The sequence below is a fragment of the Phodopus roborovskii genome, unplaced genomic scaffold (assembly GCF_943737965.1).
Source record: "Phodopus roborovskii unplaced genomic scaffold, PHOROB, whole genome shotgun sequence".
In the NCBI taxonomy this organism is placed as follows: Eukaryota; Metazoa; Chordata; class Mammalia; order Rodentia; family Cricetidae; genus Phodopus; species Phodopus roborovskii.
Genome location: NW_026126514.1, coordinates 15,029,804 through 15,049,908, shown reverse-complemented (window position 1 = coordinate 15,049,908; position 20,105 = coordinate 15,029,804). Strand labels below are relative to the sequence as shown.

General features: G+C 33.3%; 1 protein-coding gene across 3 annotated transcripts in view; it reads left to right on the top strand.

The window, feature by feature from the left end:
- Mdga2 (MAM domain containing glycosylphosphatidylinositol anchor 2) overlaps positions 1–13,802 on the top strand; it is a 761,827-nt gene extending 748,025 nt beyond the window's left edge. Inside the window, exons 16-18 of one of the 3 annotated variants that reach the window (XR_007835196.1) lie at positions 11,259–11,364; positions 12,731–13,261; positions 13,595–13,802. Coding sequence is in view for 1 of the 3 variants with exons in the window: in XM_051195916.1 (XP_051051873.1) it covers positions 11,259–11,364; positions 12,731–12,819 (195 nt within the window). In the remaining 2 variants the exon portion in view is untranslated. Of the gene's footprint in view, positions 1–11,258; positions 11,365–12,730; positions 13,342–13,563 lie in introns of those variants that run through there. The other 2 variants (XR_007835197.1, XM_051195916.1) reach the window with 2 other exon arrangements.
- The last annotated feature ends 6,303 nt before the right edge of the window (positions 13,803–20,105 follow it).

Below are 20,105 nucleotides of genomic sequence, written 5' to 3'. Positions count from 1 at the left end.
CTGTCCCCTCCCAGACCCCATCTCATCCCCTTTCTGCTCCCTGGGGAGGGTGAGGCCTTCCTTGGGAGATCTTCAAAGTCTGTCATATCACAAAATCAGAATATTTGAACAAATTATTTAACTTTCTGTTTGAAGTTAGACTTCAGTTGAATACCAAAAAGTCATCTATAAAGATATCAAAAAATTTAAATGACTTAATGTTTGTAATTGACATTAGAAATTTTAAGAACAATTATAAAAGATGGTATACCTACAAGCTAGTTTCATAAAGTTGGCAGCATAGTTTTTGTGATTTAAGTAACTATATCAACATATGTACATAAGTGCGTATGTGTACCTATATTTTCATATATTTCTAGCCAACATAAACCAAGGTATTTTTATTTCTTTAAAATAATAACATATCTTTAAAATCTAATCATGTTTAAAGAAGTCTATTGTTTTATTCTTATTTTGAAAGGAATAAAATGCACTCAATGATAGCATATGTGCACATAATGGCATACATTTAAGGGTTCAGAGAATCAGATTGATCCATTTTATTGTAAAATCCCTTTTATTGTAAAAATCCCTTTTCCCATAATTTGGACAATTATGACTGAGATTACTTCTAAATCTAACAACGTTGATAAAATGAATAGATTTCTTTATAAGAGCAGAGGGTAAGGAATTAATTAAAATGTCTTGGAATCATCTATCTATGCATGTAACAGAATCATTCTGCATCTGTGAAGGATATACAATTGTAAAAACTGAAATAACAACCTGGGAAGAGAGGATTCAAAGCACAACTCATACTCAAGTGTGTGGTGTGTGGTGTGGTGTGTGTGTGTGTGTGTGTGTGTGTGTGTGCATTGAAGATTATTTTTCTAAAAATGTTGATTTTTCTATGTTTCGCTTCCCACGTGGGCTACCTCTTCATCAGAAATGATTAAACACATACACAAGAAGGATTTAAGTTATAGCAATGTTACAATCAAGACAATACTGTATTGGCATTATATCAATTTAATAAACACCTGTTTAGTGCCTACAGGACAGTCCTTTTTTTTTCTTTAGTTATTAGTATTACAAAAAAGTTGAGCCTAAGGACTAAATAGAATTTTTATTGTAAGAGATCCTGGGAGCTAACAGAGGAAGGAGAGAGATCTCAGGATATACTTAGATGAACAGGAGCAGAAAACTTTTCATGGATACAATCTTGAAAGCATACATTAATGATATTTGGCTTACAAAGTGTTGAATAATGCTTTAACTATGGGTTTATTTAGATTGTAAAAAGGGTGGGGGGAAAGAGAACAGATTTGGGGACATATATGGTTTCTCTGTTTTAAACATGTTCATAAGAATGCCTGAGAGAAGATGTTGGAATTACCAGTGTGAAGTTTTGAAGACAAGGGTATGTCTGTGTCATCAGATTATACCTCTTACTGAAAACTGCCTGAATAGTTGATGTTAGCAAGCATACTGAGATGAGCACATCAACAATGCAATCTTACCAAACAATTCACAAAGAGGAACTGTGACAGACATACTCCTCCTAAGTAGTATATTAGAGAAAAAAAAAAACTCATAGAATTAGAGAGAGAGAGAGAGACTCAAATTAGAAAAGAAGTAAATTACTGGTAGAATGTCCTGTCTTGAAACATAATTTGTAAAATTCTACTTTCATGAGAAATAAAATTAATATATACATAAATACATATATGTGTACACACATATATATGTATACACATACACACATACATACACACATACACACACACACACACACACACACACACACACATATATATATATATATATATATATAATTTGTAGAAGATAATTAACAAGCTTAGGTTTTAGTTATTTCACAGAGATAGAAGTTAAAATTTATATGGGATACAGTGTCAATTATAATCTTTTTCTCTCAACATTCAGCTGAAAGTTTCCTTTAATGACCCCTATATGCATGGAAGAGTACATGCAGGCAGTTAGGCAACAAGGCATGTTTACTTGAAGATCCTGTCTTGATTTACTGCTTTGCACATGTGCTAGAAAAGTACTCTCCAACCAGGGTCTGGATCTCCTCACTACTGGGATCCAGGATCCACCATCACAGTCCACCTGCAAATTTTGACTCACCAGAAAGACAGGCTCTTAGCTGACCTCAGAGGACCCAAACACCAGAAATGGAGCTGCTGTTGTTTTTTCCAAAGAGGATGCACTAACAAAGGCAGTCTTCCTCAATTTGTTCAATCGCTGGAGCATTCCAGTGATATTGTTGGCAATTTGCAATTCGTGAAAGCCTGGGTAAGCTCTTCAGGGAAATGGTACTGGGTATAGCCATGGAGCCAGACATCCTTATCAAAATTCTCCCCCAAATATGCCAGCACCACAGAGCAGGCATCCTCGTTGGATAAATTCATCCAACAGGAAGGTATTCTTGGGCAGGCACGTGAGCTAAGGGGCCCCTGGCCTTGGGCTCAGCTGCCAGTGCCTACTCAAATTCACCCACTCCTCAGGAGCTGAGGCAGCTGCCTCTATTCTTCTTTCCACTCAGCCTGGGGCTTCTGTTTCTCTCCCCATGAACCCTTTTTTCCTCTGGGGCATCCTTTTTAGGCTGGCTTTCTGCAGACTTCTTAGCATTAAACTGGGCCATCTTTGCACACAACATCCCTTTCCCAAAGAGAGCCCTGAAAAGAGTCTGGTTAATGCAGGTAAGAAACCAGCCTTTGTTACTGTGGAAAAGAAGACTCTAAACCCTGCTTACAGAGCCACAGCAGGGTGCGGACAACTGTAATATCAGCCAGTGATACTAGCTTACCAGTATGGAAATTTCTCCCTTTCAAGAGAGCATCCAGCAGCCTTATCTCCTCTTGTGCATTTTCAGTTTCTGGGGTGCAGTGACTTGGCCAAGTAGAAGTGGGTGGTGCAGAGAGAATGCAGACCTGATTCCCAGTGTATTGAGCCCCTGAGGCCCTCCAGTTTCCAGGATATTTGTACAGGGTCCCAGCCATCATGGTAATTCTAAAGAGAGGAGTGTGAGGAATTTACACGAGAGCACAAGGAAATTAGAGAAAAAGAAATAACAGTCTTAGCTAAACCCCTTTCGATATTCAGAGTTAATTGAACCGCCTGCAGGAAAATAATAAATTGTAATATGATTTATTCAAATAGATCTTTTCATCTATCAGTTCTTCACGTTAAGGGAAGCATAGGGTTTGCTTATTAGATAATGTTTTTGCAAAATATCTAGTTCATTATCCAAGGGGCAGCATAGAGAATGTAGATAGCAGTTGCCCCTGCAACCTAAGTGATAAGAAGATTCTCACAGGGGCAGAGACGAGATCTGAGCTAGACATAGCAGGCTTCCAGTATCAAGTCCCCTTTCCTTCTGATGTGGCCAATCTCAGGCCACCAGATCCTGTTTCTCATAACTGTTGGTTAAAAGAAGGAAATTCACAGGAATATGTAAAAAAGGAATGCACAGAGAGATATTTAAGAATGTTAAAATTAATCAAACTCCTTCATAGTGCTCTATGTAAGCCTTAGAGAAATTCTCTCTGCTATACTTTGCTCTACTTCTGATATAAAAGGCAGTTTGTGTCTGTTCAGTCGGTTATCAATGCACTTTCCATTCCTTCTTTTCCTAGGACGTTTTCATAGATTTATAGCACTGGAAAGTCTCCACTTTCATCTGCTATCAGTTGTGATTGGCCTGAAGGACTTCATTTGACATTTCTTGAAGTATGGTGTCTGTTGAGGATGGATTCTTTTCACCTTCTGTACTTTAAAAAAATTGTCTTGTTTACCTTCATTTTTCAAAAAAAAAAATTCATTTCCTCTAGGTATAGCTTAGTGGTTTTTCTTTTCGAACGTACACGATGTCCGTTGTTTCTGTATTCTTTCCAAGTATGAAGCTTTGGCTACACACACATTTATTCTTCTCTCTATTGAACAAGCTTCCTTCTCCGAGATCATTTAAGGTTTTTCTCCTTATTGCCTTCCTTCTCTGAGATCATTTAAGGTTTTTCTCTTTATTGCTGGTTGTAAGAATTTTGATTCTGATGTGCGTTGGTGTATCCTTTTTCTGTGTACTCTTAATTTACAGAACTTCCTGGCCCTGTGAGTTCATCATTATATGAAAATTGAGGAATATATGGCTGGTTTCTCCACATTGCTTTATTCCCCATTCTGTCCTTTCAGACTCCTCTTTAAAAATTTGTGTTTGTTTGGTGTGTGTGTGTGTGTGTGTGTGTGTGTGTGTGTGTGTGTGTGTGTGTGTGTGTAGGAGGGATTTCAAGACAGGATAGCCTGGAACTGGCTCTGTAGACCAGACTGGACTCAACTCAGAGCTTTACCTGCCTCTGCCTCTACCTCCCTGAGAGCTGGGATTAAAGGAATGAACAACATACCACCACCTGACATTGTTTGGTTTTGAATATCTTACATTCTACCTGTATATTCAATGATCATTTTTTGGGGGAGGGGGACAGTGTCTACTCTAAATTTAGTCTCTTTTAGTGAATTTTTCATCTCATCAATTAGGCATTTCATCTATAAGAATTCAATGTTAGTCTTTTTATAAAATATTTTTGTTTCTCTAGTCAATTCCTTAAGCCCATGAAACCAAATCATCATTAACTATTTGGAGCCACTATCTGCTCATACACATCTATTTCAATTCTTGGATGGTTTTAATAGTTATTCTTCTCTTTGTGGTTCATTGTATTCTTCTTTGAAAGCCCAGTAATTTGGGTAGTAAGCATTATGAATTTTAACTTAGTAGATACTGGATATTTAGAAATTTCTATAAATAATGTGAAGCATTTACAATGATGCACTTAAGTGAGTTAGACATAATCTATACATTTCAAGGTGTAGCACGAAAGCTTGAACCCAGAGACTGATATCAGGGTTCAAGCTTTCAAGATGAAGACTAGAAAAGCAAAGCGGTTAGCTACTAGCTCTTACCTTTATCACAGGCTGAAAGGCCTGATCCACGAGCTCTTCACCAAGCCTCAAACTGTTTCCTTTCTTTAGTGTGGTTGGAGAGGATCCAGAGACTATCTCAGAATGCAGCCTGAGACATTGGGCTCCTGTCTTTTATGTTCTCCCTAGGGCTGGGATTAAAGTATGTGATCCCAAGTCCTGAGAGCATCTTTGTGTGAGCTGTTTCTCCTTAGGACAGGATCAATTTCCAATAGCCCATTCATGTATAATATTTTTTTTTTAAAAAAAAAAAAAATCTAGCTGTCTCTTTCTATGGGGGTACTCAATTCAATCTCTTCTGGTCAGATTTTTCTACCAGAGTTAAAACTGATTCAGATTACAATGGCCTGAAAACTTTATATAGGACAAGCATTGAGTGCCTTGATTTACATTTCTTATGGATCTATGTTGACTTTTATGATTATCATCATTACTATTCCAGGGTTTGATGTTCTATGCCCCACCCCAAACCCCTGTTTAGACTGTTTCATTATAATCTGTGTATTTCAAATAAAGCTTTGTTTGGGGTAAAAAAAAATCAGAAGGAAAAAATTATGGATAGTGTTTTTGTTTGTTTGTGCTAAACTACCAGTGAGATAAGCAAGATGAGAAATAATTTTAATTATATGACATTTATGTTTGTTCATTTTACTATGTACTCTATTGAATACATTGTTTATGTATTAAAATGTTTATTTCACTTCATTATTTTTAACTGTCAAGAAAACTACTCATACCCTGACATATTATACTCTTTTAGTTTGTTTTACTTTTCTTTGTTTTTACTTAGAATTATTTCAAATTAAAATTTTTTTTACTCAGAAAATTTTATACAAAATGATGAGTTTTAAAATATTTTCTGTCATGTCATGCCTGGCCAAAAAAAAAAAAAAAAGCATTTTAACAATAATAGATACAAACATAATATCTACAAACATAATATCATAAAATTAATTGTAAAATGTATCATTCAAACATATAACATTTGAAAATATTTAGAAGTCAAGTAGAAAGCATGATATTCTCTTTTCTTTTGAAGTAGTAAATTAGATATGAGTGGTGCTGACTGCATCTCTCACTAATATTTATGTAGTTTATTAGATTGAAACTTTAATCACATTGATCTAAAAACTCTTACATCATATTAACTGTTCTGTTGATCATCTTTAGTCAGTTTGATTAATAAAAATAAAATTGTACTGTAGGTCAAATAAAGGTTTTATTATATGGAAATTTCTTTATGGGCTTTTTCATAGAATTAATTTAGCATCATCAGTGTTTGTAATGCTAATATATTTTGATAGCATATTTTGCTATATTTTAAAGGATTAGAACAAAACTTACAAAAGTGTAAATTCAATATAATTTCAAGCCTAAAAAGTAGTGTATTTGACACACCATGTGCCAAGAAAAGTAACTTACTTCTCTTGTTAATAGTGTACCTTGTTTATACTACAATCTATATTTTTCCATATATAAAAAGCATTATGAGACAATACCATTTATAGTTCATTAGTTTGTCCAAAAGCAATTAAAGATCATTTATTCTTGAATCCTGTTTACATATTTGGAAACAGATTTCAAAGAAATTTAAGTATCAACAACTATTACTAAATGATGAGCATATTCTCAACATGACTTTACCATCTAATGATGAGAACTATCTGGAAAGAATCACTATTATTAAGTGACATATTCTCATGCAGTTCTATATCTGACATGGTAAGTCGGGTTCCAGAAGGATTATACATTTTCATGATGGCTGAATTCACCATTTAAAACATTTTAAATGGCAGCACAGAGAGCTCATGTTCAATTCTTAGCACTGACAACAGGCAAGTCACAACCACCTGTAATTCCATCTCTAGGGTCTCCAATGCCTCTGGCCTCTATAGACACCTAGGTATCCAAATACATGGAGAGACTCATATGCATATAAATAATTAAAAATAGGAAATCAAATTTTTTTTAATAAATATATCCCATTTATAGCTCACAATGTGCTCGGTTTCTCTGTCTTCCCAAACAATTCACATCTTAGGTTGTTATTTCAGATTAGAAGCTTTTAATACTGGCACTCAGCAAGTTGAGCTGGTGGTAGTGCTGTGAAGTTGTACCAACAGTTAAGATCAGAGGTACCTTCTCCAGGGAAGAAGCTAACATTCCTGCCTTTTGGAATACATTGTCTCATATCTCTTTGATTTTACTATTCTTTTTATGATACTTTTATTATTAAAACAATTTATTAAATTAAATACTCTTTGCTCATATTCATCCCCTCCCCTAAGTACTTTCAAATCCTTACCCTGCTCCATAACCACCCAATTTTAAGTTCTTTCTCAAAAAAATAAACAAAAACCTAATATAACCACAAATCTCCCCCCAAACCAAGAAAACAAAATAATCTTCCATTAACTTCCTTCACCAAATTGTAACCAAATAAAAGCATATGAAAACAAATAAACAAACAAACAAACTCTGAAGCCCATTGTATATACCCAGTGTTACTCAATTGGAGAAAACTGATTTTTCCCTCTCCAGCAAGCATAAGTGGCAGTTTTCAGTTGTTAGCTTTTCTCTAGTAGATAGGTTTTCACTTGTTCATTCATATTTAAAAAATAATATAACAAAAAAATAAATATGATGATACAACAAGAACTACGGTACTGAATTTGGGCAAGATAATCCAACAGAAGGAAAGACTGCTCCAGTGATCAAGCATTTGAGACTAGATAGCACAGGGACCTAGGGTAAAACCAAATAAAACTGGTTTAAAAAGGACCAAAAATATAATGGTAAAATGACTCCTAATGACTTTCTGCTATATTCATATATCAGTCCCTTGTCCAACCATCACATATCTTTATAATGGCTGAGCAAAGTTCAGTTAATTTATTGAACAAATAAAAGAAATATGATTATTAATTATAGATAAGTCTATTAATATCATGATATTTTTTCAGTGATATTCACAGTCAATTCTCAAACTGCAGCCTTAAACTTCTACACTTCCCTCCATGGTACATTGAGGAAGAATCTTTCTAGTGTCAGAAAGAAAATGCTTGTGAACATCTGCAAAAGATATCTTGTACAGTGAAGTCAGTATATGACAATAGTATACTATTTGGTCCTTTAATGGCTTTTATGCATTAACTCTACACATAGCTCTTCTTTACCTCCTGACAAACGGCATTTAAACACAAGTCTAATCATTTTATCTATCTGCCTCATGTTGTCAAATGCATATGCTTTAGAAGAGCTGTGTTCATCAGAAACCTTAATCTATGGCTTGAAACATGTGCGTGTGTGTGTGTGTGTGTGTGTGTGTGTGTGCGTATTAAAAAACAGTTATTGAAATCAGATAACATGAATATGAAGAAGGAGATTATATAAGAAGGTTTGAAGGGAGAAAAGAGAAGAAATGTTATAATTGTATTATAAAAATGAGCAAGAAATCATGGCTTGGAGGAACTTTCTGAGACTATATCTCTTTGCCCCACTGGATTGGATTTCTAATAATTACAATATTACAAATAAATATATAAAACAATACTTTCTGAGTATTGTAAGAGTTTTGTAAGTATTGTAAGAGTTTTGTAAGAAAGTGTTTTTATCATACAAATAAGTGATAACTAATTTCCTGATTTAATTCTATAGACTAACTAGGTTACTATAGAAAGAAGTCAACTTGCTACACATAATGGCCAATGACGTTATCAGTGGTTATGAAAGCCAGTGAACCTAACAAATCTTCAAATCATCCAACTTGTATTACCATCCCACTAATTCAATATCTTGAAGGGATAAAATGAACCTGTAAGGAATTGCTCTAGGTATAGAAAGTCCTCTTGGAAAAGTATGGTTCATTTTTTGTTGCTTTGTAAATTAAATATGTAATGCCACACTTTGCCAGTGGGCAAACAGCACACACGTAAAATTACTTTAGATAATTTATCCCAATAACTCCCTTGCAATCTAACCTAAAAAAAAGGGGGTTGTCTTTCACATCTCTCCTGATTCAAGACTTACAGTAAAAATTCAAGACCAGTAAAATGAAAAGGTGGCTTTCTGGGGCAGTTGCAAAGAGCTCCCAGATGATTTTGAGAATCTGTTTGCTTTAATCTTTTATATTTAGTATAAGGATATTAGCTTACATGAGTCCTGACTATGGATAATGAGAATTTACTAAATGAACATAATTGTATAGTTTAAGGGAAACTTGATGATCTCATGAAACTACTCATTTTCAGAAGAGAACCTGAAAACTACTAAGATTATTGCTCTCACATTCTTTCCAATGAAAATTTTGATCCAAACTTTCAGTGTTTAAATCTCAAGTGATTCTAGCTTCCTCGTTAAATCCCATATATATGGCACCTTACCCAATCCTTAGTGGACTCTTCTCTCACATCACTTCATCATACAAAGCATATAGGAATACAGTTTCCTTGTCTTCTTTATTGCTCCACTGCCAGCACCGATTCTTCCTCCATAAACATTATCAACTGACCTCTACTCCTACTTCCTATCACGGCCTATTCAAAGTTAAATTATGAGCAATTGAGGATAATTATGCAAGAAAAAAACTATAGACAATTATGGATAGTTATTATTATACCAGAATTCCCCAGCTAAAACACTTCTCACTTTCTAACCAACAGAAATCTATATAGCACTATATTCAAATATTTATAATATACAACTTAAAAATCTATTCTCATGACAGTGCAGTACTTTGATCCAACAAAATATGGTTCCTTTATCAAAAGTGGAACATGATTGTTTGTGTGAACTAAACTAATATTCAACAAGACTCTCAGCTGGTTTAGGGTGACACTTTGTTCTTGTTATCATCAGCAAAGGGTCAGCATCCATAATGAAAGAGAGGTATGGTTGGAGCAATTTTAACTTATTCTATCATTGATTCCATATCAGGTAAAAGTGTCTATCAAAGATCACCCAAAACACTTGTATCTGTGTCTCTTTTCAGTTATCTTCCAGATATTTTCATACTTAACATTCTAACATCAGTGGTTTCTTATTTCAAAGCATAGAGATTAGGTTTTTCTGCCCTTTGATTTGAAGATTCAAAATTCTTAAACTGAAAACTTGGTTCTGAGTGTCTGAATTTTAGCCTGCCAACTTGATATATTCTTCATTGACCTAGGTTATTTGAGATGTTTCCCAGAGATGGTTTTGTACAGTCTTAGTTACCATAAATAAATAATAAGGATAAATAGGAAACGGTATTTAAAAACTGTATCTGTTAAGACTTCTCAAAAAATTTCCCTGACTAAATTGTAAAGAACCTGTGAACCAGGCTGCTTCTAAGTGAAGGACAAGGAATTAAGAAAAAGCTTGAAAAGCTTAAAAACTGGAGATTTTCCTTGATAAAATTATCATAGCACACTGAACAATATTGATCAGCTTTTCAAAGGTAGCCTAAACCCTCTAAGAATAATCTTATCTTCAATGAACTGTTTTCAAAAATGAACCAAAAATAAAGTCAAGCCTTTCTTGCTGCTCAGAGTACTTTTTCATCCTCAAACAGTACCAAAATAAAATTATTTAATAAAATGTATGAAACAGTATTATTTATTGAATTATTGTTTCCTTGGAAAGATCAATTACTATGTTATTTCAAAATTTTGAGGGTATAAACCATTAAATACATTGGTTATGTTTTGGTACTGAAAGTATTTTTCTTCCCTCTAGAAGAAAGGAGTTTAAGGACAAATAAAAATCATTCTACAGGTCTTGTCTCCTTCAAGAGTAAATAATTAAAATTATCTAGTCATTCTTAATTTGTTATCATAGCTGAAATTTATGAATTTATCTCATATCACTTATCTGTTCTCCCAATACTCATTTATTGAGCCTTCATGCTTGACTACTGTAAATACTGGAAATTCAAAGGCTTTTCACCAGATTCAAATTTATGAGTTTGTACTCATAAATATCACCAAGTTTTAAACATAGAATTGCAAAATAAAAATCAAATCAGGGAGTCAAGACGTGAGTACAAAAAGCACCAGTAACCTGTACTGTGCACCTGCAAAGCATCAAAGAGTTCCCACAGGGTAGGACATCGTTCTGTTCTTGGTTTTTATGTATGTATGTATGTATGTATGTATGTATGTATGTATGTATAAATATATACTGAAAATATTACTGATTCATTCCTTAAGATACTTCTGGAAGAGTTGTGCTGTGTGCTTACAGGAAATTGAGGGAATATTCTGCAAAACAAAAGCACTTTAATAAATTTATTATATTTGTAGCTAATTTTTGAAGGCATTCGAGGTCCTGGGATAGAAGGTGACATCGCCATTGATGATGTGTCAATAGCTGAAGGAGAATGTGCAAAACAAGACCTAACAACTAAGAGTAAGTATCTCTCCTATTGAGTGCCACTTGATATGATGTGGTAGTAACATAACAACTATTACAGTAGCATGTTTCCATTTCATGCAAAAGTTACGTTTTAGTTAAGCCATTCTTATTTCTGAACCTAAATCATCCAAGTTTACTTAAATCAAATGATTAAATGTCATTATTGCCATATTTGACGTAACATGAAACGATAGTAATTTCTACTTAATTATATAAGACTGCTGCCCTGTGATTTAAAATATATTTATTTATGTTTTTTTTTTTTTTTTTTTTGGTCAGGGGTTTACTTTTAGTAAAATACTTTGCAAATATATATACATAATAGTCACATAACCAAGCTGTTTTTAACTCCAAATGATTAAAATAGTACTAAATGTATGTGTTGACTTGGTCCCTAAATCTTCATCTCATATTATTTGTTTGATACATGTATTCAGAATCATTTTTGGAATGCATTTTAACTTCAGGATTTTCTTAGACTATTTGGAAACTTTAATTCTGTGGGCACACAATGAATGAGCAATCAAGCTAAATTTACACAAATAACTCATCAATAATGTAGTATATTCAAAGGTTTGAAACTATATATTGTGCAAGTCTAGAGTGCATCAGAGCCTTATTAAATCAGCATATTTATGGAAAAATTATTTCAGTATAGATAGATAAATATGCAATTGCAGCTTAATGTACCGAATTAACTCTATTATTTAACATTGTGAAAAAAACAAAAACCAATAGACTGTGGTTGCTTGTTATGAAGCTTAATATTTAAAATACATGTAGTAAAAGAAAAGATTTTGCTGTACCCACATGAATCAAATTTTCTAGAACACAGGGAAAACACATGTATGCTCTTCAGAGAGTGTAGGATTGCCTTTTGCTTTCAAAACATTGCACAATGATACTAACATTACACCAAATGAAGGTTATATCCATATGGCATTACAGATTCTACATTTTTATCAAAATAAAATAAATTAGATTTGATAAATTAAATTAAACTCTCCAAATGGGGAAAGCAGAAGTGGTGAAAATAGTCATTGGGAAACAACTGCAAAAGCCAACCATTCTTCAGTGTCATAGTCTAGAATGTTCTACCTCTAGGTTTCCAAATTAGTTGATAAAGAGTAATATGTGTCTAAGATACACATAACTACACATAACTAATATCCAAGCTGTTTCCCTCTTTTCCTTGCCTTAGAAATAAAATTGAGGTGTAATGTAAAACCTATATTTTCCAAAAGTACTTTCCATGTATTGAAATTTTTGTTCAAAAAAGGTTATGTTGCTGAATGGGTAACTACATGGAATGTTTATGTCCTTAACGTCAGTTCTGGGCACTTATCTTCTTTATCTTTAGATTCCGTGGATGGTGCTGTTGGGATCTTAGTTCATTTATGGCTTTTTCCAGTCATCATCCTCATCTCTATCCTAAGTCCTCGAAGGTGACCTTATCCTGGCAGAGGCTATTCATAATTCACCAGGCACCGGCATGAAGAAAGAGTCTTTGTAAATGGACACAGAAAAAAAAAAACAAACTACCAAAGATTCCTCCACTGACTACTGACTCAAAAATTAAATAATAAAAACAACATTTTTTAAGCACTGGGGATAAAAAGATATCATGGAAATATAACTTATTCCAAACTACATATAGAAGATAATCTTGGCCTGGGTACGGAAGAGACCTTCAGGTGCTTTTGTGGCTAAAATGATTTCAGCTTCATCTGGTTGAACTCTGGAAAAAGAAAAGAAAGAAAATGAAGAAAAAAAGAGCTATAGAAATCCTCGTCAAAGCACAAAGTCATGGCTGGTTTTGTTTCAAATGAATAGTTTGCTTGTTACCATGGAAACCTAATGGCCTGCCAACAAAAACCTCACTGTAAACAGGGTACGTGGAGAGCTGGCATTTATTTTCCTTTCAAGAAGGTTTTATGTAGAGAATTAAATAAATGTAGGCCCTTTTACCTTTGGCTGTTACCCTTCATTGAAAATAATCCAAACTCAGAATTATTTAAAGGTTCTGTGTTCCTTCCCACCTTAACCTACCCCACTTTACTGTTGTTTCTGTTGTTGTTACTGTTTGTTGTTTTGTTTTGTTTTTGTTTTTGCTTTTGCTTTTTCTTTTCCTCCCTCCCATGGCTAAGCTAGATAACTGTATGATGTCTCTTTTTTGCATGCACTACTATCCAGGACAGTAAACCTGGGCTTACATATTACACAGGCTTATCGGAGTTTGCTTGCGGCCACTTGAACACCCAAACTACGTCATCTGTTCCTATGAAGAAACCAAACCACCATCTTTTATAAATTGCCATGGAAACCAAGTGCCTTCAATGAAACAAGCCTGAATAATTTTCAACTCAGAAGCTTGCACTGCTAACAATGGCTTGTGTAAAACTATTTTCTAAACAGAAGACACAGCCTACATGTGCAAATTACAGGCAAGACGCCCCAGCCGCTTCTGAAGAAGAAAGGACCCGCTGCTGCGTAAGCCCATGCAGACATTTGTTTCACCTCCTAGACAGCCATGGCCTTTCGGCTTATTGTCCATAGAAAGTAACTTCCACTGAGACCAGACATGGGAGCAACACGTTTTTCTTCCAGGTTATTAAATGGGTCAACCAGAGCAAAAGGTTGTTGAGATAATACTTAATGCAGAAGGTGGTAAAACACAAAAGTGATTTTTTTTTTCTTTAACTCTTAACCTCCATTTGAAATGAAATTGGCCCTGCCTTTAGAGAGAACAAGGAGATGTTTGAGATTGCCATGCGGACAAACTCTGCCGCGGAACTGGGCCTGAAAAAAATCTGGCTTTATTCTAAACTCTGAGGGTAATATGCCTCTGCCCTTTAGTCAGACTCTGTGCAAATTGTGAAATATTATTTTATTATTTTAACAAAAATAAAAAACACTTTTACACAAAAACAAAAACCTGTAAAAATGATTTTGAGCTACCTGAGGACAAACCATACCTTTAACCAGCCAGTTTTCCAATGCATTGTAAATTTCATTTACACCTGTTGATTATGAAAATTTGAAGAATCTTTTTCCTCAATTATCTCAGCTTTTAACTTCATTTAAAAAGACTTTTGTCTAAAGAAGAATATTATTATCTGTTCGTTTCACACCCCAGGATTAAAAAAATATTGATTATGCAAGTAATTGGAATCTAGGTATTAAATTGCAAGATTTGCAAATATTAATATAAAAGCACAACAAAATGTATTAGGAAATGACAAAGCTTGATTTTTTTAAAGAATTGTAGAAATGTTTGTGCAAATTCAATAATTCAACTTAAAATATAATTTTACATCTCTGTTCAATAAAGCCTCTTTCCAGGTAAGGTATGATAAGCAGTATGTGTATTTGTTGGGCAATATTCACTTATCATTAAAATGAGATTAGTTATGCAATTTATTGGTTATGTTATCTCCAGATAAATCTTCAGTGTTTCATATGCAATTAATGTCTGCAGGAAGAAATTTTAATAGAGACATCCCAAGCACTCTCCTTTATCTGTAATACATGTAAAAAGTTTTATACCTCAATAGGTAAAATATGAACCAATTGCAAGTTGAAATTTAATGTGTAATTTCATAGTTCAAAAGGGGATATGTCAGAAAACTTAGGATATGATAGATTCAAGCTAACCCACATCTTTTAAATTGAACAAAAGAAGCAAATTATTATCATAATTTATTTGAATTAATTAGTCATATTGAAAATTTTTTTCAGAAGTTCAAAGTTATCCATCTATCCTATCAAACCAAAGATTTCATGTAAGTGATATCTGGGGCACTTAGCATCTGAAAAATCTGCATTTGCTTATATTTCCACTGTATTGCAACTAACCACATCTCTTCATGATCCAAGATTATTTTATTTTCTTTTGTTATGCTTTATTTTTTACATTCTCATAGCAAGGACACCAATAAGATCTTTTGATTTAAAGAGAGGATTAATTAGTCATTTTCTTTCTATTATCTTTATGTTGATTTGAGTGATACCTTGCAAACTTAAAGGTAAAAGACCCCAAAATTTAGATTATTTGAAAGCGTACATATTCTTCCAAGAAAAATAACAAGTTTTTGTTGTTGTTGTCGTTTCTAAGTTATCACAAGCCAACAAGCTGCTGTAAGTAAAACATTTATCGAATACTGAAATCTTTCCTAAACTTTCACATTGTGAGAAAACACACTTCAGAAGTTCATGAGAACTGGCTGGTACTTCAAATTTTGAATAAACTTCTAAGACGTCATAGATTATAGTGAAGAACAGGGGGCAATCAGAGGTGAAAGCAAACAGAGGTTTGAGATGATAATGGATTTCTCACATGAAATCTTCATCACCTAGACAAACCAACAAACAGAATCGGTATTTTGTCTTCAGATCAAATGCTCAGTTGCTGTAATTGAAAGTAAATTGTTAAAAATGTGGAAACTTTAAAATGATTTGGGTAAATAAACTGGGAATTTTGTGAATTCACCTTGTCTTTAAGAGAACTAATGATCATGGAACCCTTAAAACACTATTGGTGACATTCCCATTCCTAATAATTGCTATGTCCATCATAAAATGGACTCAACAACACCTTCACCTTACCATTTTGATAGTGTGTCACCCCTCTGCTGGAGAGAAGCCAGCTGAGTTGAGGGGTTTTTGTTTGTTTGTTTTTTAAATTAGGAAGTGTCTAGCATTTTTTTTTTTTTAAAACTGGGAGAAACAACATACAGTGTAATCACCAATTATTGACAATAATTGATCCCTATTAATCAGAAGCAATACCACTTTCATCAGTTCATGATGTTTCTTTAAACTTCATGTTTCTTTACATGTTAACATTTCTACAATTGGGCCTGTTTTGATTAAAATTAGCAGTATTTCCATGTAGTGATATAAGGGTTCACACAAGAACTGAGAGGACCTGAATAGAAATATTCACCACATTCACTAAAGTTGCCAGAAGTGCCAAACAATGCCAAATATGACCGTCTTTCCTTCAAAGCTAAATGTAATTAAAAAAAAAAAAACATTTCACAATTATAGGATGTATAACTGATAATGGACTATGCAGTTCATAGCCTAATTTCCTTTGCTTTTCTTAAAATCAGTTTTCATAGATGCTTTACATTCACACCTACCCTTGCCTTCCCATTTCCTACCTGCTTGCCTGTCATCTGTTCTTATAGTACATCGTGGATTATTTGCATTCCTGGTCTGCTATATCCCTGGTTCCACGTGGCTTATTGTGTTCAATAGATCAGGAGTGTGGCCCATGATTACATTTCTTTAACTGAACTGACAGATGGCATAGTTACGACATCAGGCAGTGAACCTTGACACTAGAGGCCCTCCATTTCACGTTTCCCACAGAATTGACTTGGCAGAGCAATGAATTTTATACCATGTAATATACAATGAAAATACTTTGAAATATAAATTACAGCTGTACTAATTTTTCACCTAAACAGGCAATTTTAAGTACTTTATAATAATAAACTTATCTGCCAGCAAAATGTGTAATTTAAAGAATAATTAATCCATTTAGTTCTGTACTAAAAAAAATAAATAAAGTGATTATTTTTCCATAATCATTTCAATTTTATGTTTTTATTGGTAATTTTAAAGTTGGTGAGAGACAGATCTGTTTTTGGTAAACTTTTTGAATGATTCTCCTAAATATGTGTTCTTTATCACAAAACTTTTTTATTATTTATTTTTATTCTTTTTTAATGTGCCTTTTAAATACCAGGGCCATTTGACAGACATTTAAACTGGAAAAAATTTACCTCCCCCATAAAAATTTCTGGCCAATGACTACTTCCACTGTTTCGGCTGTGTCTTGACAAAGCAGAAGGAACACTCTTCTTGCAACTGGGCAGTTGATGTCAATGAGGAGTTATTGCATTTTCTGTGAAAACAATAAAATCATAGGGTTTAACCCAAAGCTGTTTCTTTTCCTACAACACTCCCTTTGTTGCTAACCCATTAAATTAATTTTCTTTCTTTCTTTTATTTTTTTTTAAGAAAGCAGTGTATATCATATTCTACTCTGTCTTAGGAAAAAAGCTACTATAGAATTGATTCTTTTCAAAGTTAATATAAAAAGTTGGCTGAATTTTCATAGTATATATACATTTGAAATGTGTATGTTATTACATGAGCAAAGAAAGATATAAAAGTCTAACACTATAATGTGAACTATATCAGCTAGGAACAGTCCCTCATGGGTTAATGTCTGCTTGGAAATAAAAGTGAGAGATAAAGATAAAACTTCTACATATTTCTATATGGACTACTTTATGAGCACATGCTCATTTAAAGCTTAATGAATTTATGAGTAGTGATTTAACAACCCTGAACCCATGTGAGAATTTCAAACTGGAACCCAAAATTTGGAGTAGGGCTGAGGTTAAACTCTGAGTAGAACTGCAATGGTTTTCTCAAGGATATATTTACAACTGATTGAATTTAATTTCAACTGTACTAATTTTCCATGAGTTGCTCTGAAATGTATTCTTATTTTTCAATAAAACGATGGGAAAGTTGTTGAGTAGAGATGAGCTTGATAGTTTTGCTTGTTTTTGTATGGCTCTTCATTGTTGCCCTGGCTTTCCAGGCTATCATTTTTATTTCTTGAGTCTTACCAGTATATTTAAATGTATAAGTTTAATCAAATATGCATTGTGTTAAATTTATATGAAATATGAGTTACATTGGAGACCATAAAGTTTAGACTTAATTTACATTTTGATATTTTCCTTCGTCCAAATAGTTTCAGATAGCTGTTATTTTCCTTTGAATTTTTTTTCAATAAATGAAATTATGTTAAATACTCTATTAGTGTTTGGGGAAATTTTCTGTTGTCAACAAGCAATTAACTTAGAAAAACAACAAAAATGATATTTAGAATGACAATTAAAATGAAAGTATCATTGTTTATTTCACAATTAAGAAGCTTTTGTAGACAACCATCACAGTAAGCATAATTAGACCATCAAAATTTGTGTTCATTTTTACTTCCTTTGTGATAAAATAGTAGACACTAAGATCTTCCTGAATGCATGTGATTTAAGAATTAGGATATGGTGCAGTAGCTATGATTCTGTATAGACATGCAATAATCACAGCTTGATGCTGCAGCGATTCCAGCTTGATGCTGCAATGGTTGCAGATGAATAATACTAACCTTACTCAGGAAGACTTTTTATCGTCTGCTCACAAGGCCACTGCCAGCTAAATGTGAGTCTTCCCAAGGAAATGAAACACTGTCCTACAATGATCAGTGAGAGTCAAAGTGTAAATGGACTTCCACACTAGCACAAGTCAATACTGTCCACTCAGGTTAATTTTTTTCTATCTCTGCCATTATGCCTCAAAGTAAACCCTTGAGCATTAAGAAATAGAGATATAATTAACATTTGAACTCATTAATAGTGTTTAAAAATCAACTCCCTTCCAATGGTTCCTTCACTAAGTATTAAATTACACTGAATTCTCCATGAGCCATTTCAATTTAATAATCATTTTATAGATATAATCCACTTTTTCTTTTCTAAAATATGAGTTATTCCTTACTTTTATTTATTTTTATTTCCCTGAAGAAACTGTAAATTTGTATATGGTAAAGCTGCCAATCCATATCATTATATTTTCAATATGAATGAAATAATCTGTAAATCAGGGCGCAATAAAAAATTATAACATTGATTATTACTGATAAAGTTGTATTTGAACTAAACTCAAAGGCCTAGGAAATATTCAGAATGTTTAATCTTTTAATTACAAAGTCATTGAAATTTCATAGCAAGAAATAAAAAGCAAATCTTATTGTTGGAAAAGTTTTGTTTTGAACACAAATTTGCTGTTTCTTAATTAACAGGCAGTAACAGTTTTTTCTTCTTTTCTGTTTGTTTTGTTTTTCTTTTTCTTTTTTGTTTGCTTTTTGTTTTGTTTTTTTGTTTGTTTGGGTTTTTTTTTGTTTTTGTATTTTTGATATGGGGCCTTATGTAGCCCAGGATGGACTCAAACTCACTGTATAGCTGAGACATACTTTGAATTAAGATGGAACTCATATGTATTTGGAATACTAAACAAGCAAGCAAAACTCCCAAATCTACAATTAATAAACTATAGTTGAAAGAAGAGACCCTATAAAGTATTATTTCCATGTTTAGTCTGGGCTTCTACCATAAACATATTAAATTAGTCTAATTTTCTCTAGGTTAATTTTGTATTTTCTTTGCAAAGATGATATTCACATCTGTGCTTTGACTATGGAAAACTGAGCTGGGCTTTCTGGAGCATGCCTATAATTTAATTTAAATTTTATTTCCTTAACAAATTTTGACATGCAAAATATCCGCTTTTGAATATTCTGATGTTGGAAGATCCAGAATTCAAAGTCTAGTTTCTTTACATATCTGTTGCAGTATAAATGTCCTGCTCTCCAATCATCTAGCAAACTTGAATATGGCATGCAGCAAGCATTTTCAGACATGTTTGATAATTTAAAGTACAAACCAAAATTACAGAAATAATAGGATATAATACAGGTATGGAGGCTCACACGTGGAATCTCAATTCTCAGGAGGCTAAACACGGCAAAATTATCACAATTTAAGGTCACACTGAGCTACATAGCAAGTTTGAGGCCAGCGTGAACTATGGAGTGAAACCTCATCTCATACAAAAAACAAACAAACAAAAAACTCTATATGGAAAATAATAAA